Source organism: Oratosquilla oratoria, chromosome 22 (genome assembly GCF_046742065.1).
Source record: "Oratosquilla oratoria isolate Oo_2021 chromosome 22, ASM4674206v1, whole genome shotgun sequence".
NCBI lineage: Eukaryota > Metazoa > Arthropoda > Malacostraca > Stomatopoda > Squillidae > Oratosquilla > Oratosquilla oratoria.
In genome coordinates, this window is record NC_134798.1 from 47,021,383 (window position 1) to 47,028,882 (window position 7,500).

At 44.0% G+C, this 7,500-nt stretch overlaps 1 protein-coding gene across 1 annotated transcript in view; it reads left to right on the forward strand.

Moving 5' to 3' along the window:
* LOC143037370 (uncharacterized) overlaps positions 1-7,500 on the forward strand; it is a 108,469-nt gene that overhangs the window by 17,187 nt on the left and 83,782 nt on the right. The window contains exon 3 of the mRNA XM_076205508.1: positions 5,490-5,578. Within this exon, the coding sequence (XP_076061623.1) occupies positions 5,490-5,578 (89 nt within the window). The remainder of the gene's footprint in view (positions 1-5,489; positions 5,579-7,500) is intronic.

Genomic DNA, 7,500 nt, shown 5'->3' on the forward strand with positions numbered 1-7,500 from the left:
AGAAAGCAAATAAGATTCTAGGACTGATTACGCGATCTTTTGACTTCAAAAGTCCATCTCTCAATAACAAGCTATATAATCGTTAGTTCGTCCACATTTGGAATATGCTGTTTCCATATGGTCACCGAATCTCATTGACAGATTGGAAAAAGTACAACGACGAGCCACAAAAGTGATTCCAAATATCAATAATAAACCATACGAAAATCAACTAAAACAAATGAATCTATTTTCCCTAAAAAAAAAAAAAAAAAAAAAAAATGCGTAGACTCAGAGGTGACTTGATAAAAGTCTAAGATTCTAAAGGGAATTGACATCAAAAGGGATAAAATTTTCACTGAATGAGAATCACACAAAAAATAATGGTCTCAAACTATCAGGAAATAGATTTAATTAGGAAGTGGGTAGAAACAACTTCGCCAGTTGTGTAGTTAATGAATGGAATAAACTTCCTGCAGAGGTAGTGCAATGTAATTCAATTCAAAGCTTTAAGATTCGTTTAGATAAACACCTAAGCAAGATGCTGTAATGCCTACCATTTATTATATATTATTGTTTATTTGTTATTATTTGTCTATTTATTACTATTTATTTGATTATTACTTATTATCTATCTACCCATTTATTATTATCTACAATTTACCTGTTTGCTTATTACTTATATTATTATTATTTTTATTTATTTATCATTATTTGTTTTCGCATCCGACCTTGGTATGGACCAAAAGATCTCCTGTTGGTATGATCCTCCTTTGTAATCCTTTGTAATCCTTTGTAAGGGGATATACTGTGATAATGTGGGAGGTACTTGAGCTGCGGTGGATTTGGGCGTGGATGCTTTAGCTCCTGTGGGAAGTGCTTGTGCTGTGGATATAGCTGGGCTGTGGTTGCTGCTGCGGTGGCTGTGACGGATAAGTTGGATATTGCCCTAGATGACTTGAAATGACCTCCGGGATCAGGTCATCATAGCACAAATCTCAGGTCATAACGCGCGCACGCACACACACACACACGTGCACACACACATTACCATCCATAGGTCCATTTCAAATAGAATAAAATCACTCAACGTCAGCCAGAATGAAATAGTTAAAGTTTGCCTCTTCAGGGAAAGGGAATGGTTTATCCCTGAACATCCTTTCTGTTTCTCAATCAAGCGAAGACGGTTGGCTGTCTTCCTCCCTTCCCTCCTTCCCCCCTTCCCCACTTCCCCCTGCTCCCTACCCCCTTCCCACCTTTTCCCCTTTCCCCTCCTTGCATCTCTTTCTTCTCTTTCCCCCCTTTTTCCTCTCCATTTCTCTCTTTTCTCCCCTCTCTTCTTCCCTCCCATCTTCCCTTCCTTTTCCCTCTCTTCCCCCCCTCCTATCTCCCCTTCCCTCCTCTCCTCCTTTTCCTCCTCTCCTCCCCTCCCTCCTCCCCTCCTCCCCTTCCAGCCTCATTTCTCATCTCCTCCCTCCTCTCCTCCTTTCCCATCCCAATTCCATTCCCTCCTGTCCTCTCCTCCTCCTCTCCTCCCCTCTTCCCCTCCCTCTTCCCCTCCAACCTCTCCTTCTCCCCCTCACCTCTTCCCACCTCTCCTCCCTTCCCATCTCATCTCCCTCCTTCCCTCCTCTCCTCCCTTCCCTCCTCTCCTCCCTTCCCTCCGCACCTCCCTTCCCTCCTCACCTCTTCCCTCATCTCCTCCCTTCCCTGCTCTTCTTCTTTCCCTCCTCTTCTGGGTCCTTCCCTTCTCTTCTACCCTCCCTCCTCCCCTCCCCTCCCAGCGATCCCGGCAGCGAAAGGAGCATCAGCCTCCGGTGGGGGGATGGGGGGAGGAGGGGGGAGTGGATTTAGCCCAGAGGCGAGGCGGACCAAAACTGCGGCTTTTCATGAAGATTTTCCAAAATTTCACGTTTTCTGTTGATCGCAGAGACGCGAAGACGAAAACGGGACGCCGGCAAAGAACAAGACTCTCTCATTCTCTATCTCTCTCTTACTCTCTGTCTTTCTTAATATCTCTTGCTCTCTCTCTCTCTCTCTCTCTCTCTCTCTCTCTCTCTCTCACTCACGCCTCTCGCTTCCCCACTCTCTTCTCTCTCTCTCTCTCTCTCTCTCTCTCTCTCTCTCTCTCTCTCTCTCTCTCTCTCACGCCTCTCGCTTCCCCACTCTCTTCTCTCTCTCTCTCTCTCTCTATCTCTCTCTCTCTCTCTCTCTCTCTCCTTCCAACCGAAATTTTATGCGATAAAATTTTACCTCCCCCTTCCCCCCAGAAAAGATTTGCTTAATTGATGATCAATCTAGTAAAAGTTGTTTTAAAATTAATCCATTTTTGAGTTTTCACAAGTTAACAAGACGATTTCTTCGGGTTCTTAGAATATCATCGGGAGAAATATATGTATATATATATATTTATCTATATATACATATATATATGTGTATATATATATGTATGTATATATATATATGTATATATATATATGTATATATATATATATATATATATATACATATGTGTGTGTGTATGTATATATATATATATATATATATATGTATATATGTGTGTGTGTGTGTGTGTATGTATCCGCGTCACGCACCAGGCCGTCACGTCCGCCCGAAAACGTGCCGAAAACAACATGTGACATGTGACATTTCCGTGACATTTGCGTCGGACCCTCCTAATGTCGCATTGACAGACTCATGGAGGCCCCAGTGCGCCGTGAAATGAGCGATTATTTACAAAAAATTAATGATTTCCAATGACCTTTCGACGGCAACACTAGTGACGTCAACTAAGACCATAAGATAGGAGAAGACTGCAAGAGACCATAAGGCCTACACTAGGTATTTCCATGTCCTTTACCACCCGTTATCCCTTTCTAAATTTTTCCAATTTAAATCCATTACTACGAGTTCTGCCTTGCTGTCTTAGTGTGATGACCTTGCTGTCTTAATATGATGATCTTGCTCTCTTAATATAATGACCTTTCTGTTTTAATAGCATATCTTAAACTACTCCCTCCTTCTCTACCTTCTGATGACAGACTTCAAGTATTATATTCTGACTGCCGCCTGACGATCTTAATTCATTGTGGATCAGCGGTGTTGACATATTAGTGATCCTCATATTTTCAGACCTAAAACAGATTTATTGATTTATTTATTTATTTATTTATTTATTTTCACTATAGATATATTCTTATAAGTTTCTATAATGTTCGTTTTATATCTAGGGCACCCCGAACACTTTCTTTGTTCATATTGACATCTGATCAAATACCTCACAGTCCACGAAATGTCACATTCCCTCCCCAGGGCACCGCGATCTGCGGCCCGAAGGCCTTCCTCTGGAGACTTCAAAGGCGGGTTACCCCTCTCCTCCCCTCCTCCCAGAGGGAGGCAGGGGGGGATAGGAGGTACCGGGGGGAGCGGGGGGGGAATCAAAGCCGGGATGGGTGCACTCGACATGGTGCTTCGTTGACTAAGGACAACAACTTCAAAAGCATCGACGCATCAACATCAAAGTTTCTTAAACGTCAGTCCAAAGATTGTCTATGGACAAGTAGTCTTTTCCCCCTCCTCCTCCTCTTCCCCCCTTCTCCCCCTCCTTCCCCCTTCTCCCACTCCTCCTCCTCCTCTTTGGAAATCTAAAGATGATTTAGATAAAGAAAAAAAGAGGAGTTGATGCATTCATTACGATAAAGAGGTAGTTTGTGGGCAACCGGCTGCGCTTGCACTCGTAAGTATGAGCACGCGCATGCGCAGACGCGTGTGTGAAAGTGGACAACCTCATTTCGGTACAATCGCAGTTAAAAGTCTCGAATCAAGTTATAATTTCCGTTACGCAATTGTAACGTCCGTTGCAGAATATTTCGTTTGTTTTATTCAATAACAAAATGTGTTTAGGCCTTATCACACTGGGTTATTCTTCCTCCGACTGTTGGAGCAGATTTGCAACCCGCAACTTTCGGGAAGGGATCTGATATGTCGGAGGAAAATATTTTTCCTCCAGAATCGGAGGTTGGAGGAAAAATAGTCCAATGTGATAACCCCTTTCTGGAGTGAGCTCAGTTAGTTTCCAATATTGGGAATCTCTATAATTAGGAAGTCTCCGCTAGACGAAATAGAAAGTGCTCCCGAACATCGGAAATACTTTCTTGATATCCTGAAAGACGTTTTCGTTCCTAATATTGGAGAATTCCGATTTTTAGAAACACTTCCCAATAGAGAGAACTCTCTATTTCGGAAAACATATAAAATACTTAGGAATGTTTTTTTTTTTTTTTTTTTTATTATATACATAATTCTGGAATGCGACTGTGAAACGCACATACACGCTAACACACACGCACGCACACACACACACACACACACACACACACACACACACATATATATTATATATATATATATATATATATATATATATATATATATATGCAAAGAAATCACAAAACACACGTGATAAACTATTTTTGCAGAAACCACCGGGAAATTGAAAAAACAGATACCGAACGTTTTCGTCTATTTATACATTTTCAAAGGTACAAAAAAGCAATACAGAAAGAAACAATAAATACATAAGAAGACAAGGATACTCGGAGAGGTCCCATGTTACATTTTATCACACACAATTTTGTTAATAATAAAATTTTCCAATTTAAATAAGCCCAAACTCAAGTTCATGTTATTTCCAAAATTTCTTTTTATAAAACAAGATTCAATAATATTTCTTTCTGTAATATTATTACAAGAAGTAATTATTTTAGAATTTCCCCAGTCAATATTATGACCATAATCCCTTTGGTGGACAAATAATCCACTGGACACTTGCCCCGTTCTAATACTATATTTATGTTGGCCTTTTTTTTTTTTTTTTTTTTTTTTAGGCTTAGAAAAAAGAATAGGCCAGCATAAATATAGTATTAGAACGGGGCAAGTGTCCAGTGGATTATTTGTCCACCAAAGAGATTATGGTCATAATATTGACTGGGGAAATTCTAAAATAATTACTTCTTGTAATAATATTATAGAAAGAAATATTATTGAATCTTGTTTTATAAAAAGAAATTTTGGAAATAACATGAACTTGAGTTTGGGCTTATTTAAATTGGACAATTTTATTATTGACAAAATTGTGTGATAAAATGTAACATGGGACCTCTCCGAGTATCCTTGTCTTCTTATGTATTTATTGTTTCTTTCTGTATTGCTTTTTTGTACCTTTGAAAATGTCTAAATAGACGAAAACGTTCGGTATCTGTTTTTTCAATTTCCCGGTGGTTTCTGTAAAAATATATATGTATATATATGTATATATATATGTATGTATATATATATATGTATGTATATATATATATATATATATATATATATATATATATATATACATACATATATATATCGGGGTGCGCGCGTGTGTGTACATATATCCATAAAGACAATTTCAATTGTACCTTACCACATGTTCGAATCCTGAAATGACTGACTCGATCTTTCGTCTCTCCCTGCAGCTGATCGGCACAGGTCTCCTCGTCCTCTGCTTCGTCAAGCGAAGAAATAGGTTCTCCTACCTCGTGAGTACTCAGTGTCTTTTACCCCCGTGGGAGGGGGGAGGGGGGGAAGGGGGGGAGAGGGGGTCTTTAAGTCATGGGGTGTAATGTGTATGTGCTCTCATTCTCTCGCTCTCTTTCTTCCTCTCCTCTGCTCCCTCTCTATCTCTCGCTTGCTATTTTCCTCTCTCTCTCTCTCTCTCTCTCTCTCTCTCTCTCTCTCTCTCTCTCTCTCTACCTCTCTCTCTCTACCTCTCTCTTTCTCTCCCTGTATCTCTCGCTTGCTTTATTCCTCTCTCTCTATCTATCGTTTGCTCTATTCCTCTCTCTCTCTCTCTCTCTCTCTCTCTCTCTCTCTCTCTCTCTCTCTCTCTCTCTCTCTTTCTCTTTCTCAGCCACCAAGACCTGTTTCTAACAATTCTATTTCTACTTCGTCTTCCCTTTCTCTTCCTCGTTCTCCCCTCGTCCTCTTTTCCTCCTCCTCTTCCCCACCTCCTCCTTTTCCTCACTCTCCCCATCCTCCTCCCACCCCCTTTCTCCCCTATCCCCATCCTCCTACTCCTACACCTCTTCCCCACTTCCTCTTCCTCTTCCTCATTTCCTCCTCCCTTTCCAAATCCCCATTTCTTCCATCACCCTCCACCCCCTACCCCATCCTCCTCCTCCTCCTCCTCCTCCTGTTCCTCCTCCTTTTCCTCCTCTCCCTCCCCTCCCCTCCCCTCCTCCTCCTCCTGTTCCTCCTCCTTTTCCTCCTCCCCTCCCTCCTCCCCCAGTTCCTCCTCCTCTCCCTCCTCCTCCTCCTCCTCCTCCTCCTCCTCCTCCTCTTGTTTCTCCTCCTTTTCCTCCTTCTCCCCTCCCTCTTCCCCCAATTCCTCCTCTCCCTCCCCTCCCCCTCCCCCTCCTCCTCCTCCTTGCCATCGCTTACCGCTATTTCCCGCCACAGACCCGTTCATTTCCCGTCCCCCCCTCCTCCTCCTCCTCCTCCTCCTCCTGCTCCATCACTCTCCTCCTTGGCCATATCTTCCCTCCCCCTCCTCCTCCTCTTCCCTCAATCTGTTTCCAATGGTCGTGCTGTACATGGAAGATTCTACTCCACCTCCTCCCCCTCCTTCTTCCCCTGCTTCCCCCTCTTCCTCCCTCCTCTTCCCTCTCCTCCTGCTACTCCTACTCTCCCCCTGCTCCCACTCCCCTTCCTCCCCTCTCCTCCTCCTCCTCCTCCTCCTCCTCTTCCTCCTCCTCCTCCACCTCCTCTTCCTTCTCTTCCTGCTCTCACTTTCCTTCCTCCACTCTTCCCCTTCTCCTTCTCCTCCTCCTACTCTTCGTCCTGCTCCCACTCCCTTTCCTCCCCTCTCCTCCCTTCTCCTCCTCCTTCTCTTCTTCCTTCTTTTCTTCCTACTCTTCTTCCTTCTCCCACTTCCATTCCTCCCCTCACCTCCTCCTCCTCCTCCTCCTCCTACTCTTCCTGCTCCCACTCCCCTTCCTCCCCTCTCCTCCTCCTCCATCTCCCCCTCTTCCTCCTCCTCTTTTTTCCTCCCTTCCCCATCCTCCTCCTCCTCTTCCTCTTCCTACTCCTCCTCTCCTCCTCCTCCTTCTCCACCTCCTCCCCCTCTTCCTCCCCCTCTTCCTCCCCCTCTTCCTCATCCTCTCCTTTCTCCTCACTTCCCCCTTCTCCTCCCTCCTCCTCCTCCCCCCTCCTCCTACTCTTCCTCCTCCACCTCCTTCTCCCCTCTTCCTCCTCCTCCTCCTTTTTCCTCTCTTCCCACTTCCTTCTCCTCCTTCTCCTCCCCCTCCTCCCTCCCTCTCCTCCCCTCTTCCTCGTCCTCCTCCTTTTTCTCCTCTTATCTTCTCTTTCTCTCCCTCCTTCTACTGCTTCTGCCAATACCATTCCTTTTCCTCATACTTCTGCTCTTCCTCCTCGTCTTCCTCCTCTTCCCCACCCCTTCCTCCTCCTCTTCCTCCTCCTCTTCCTCCT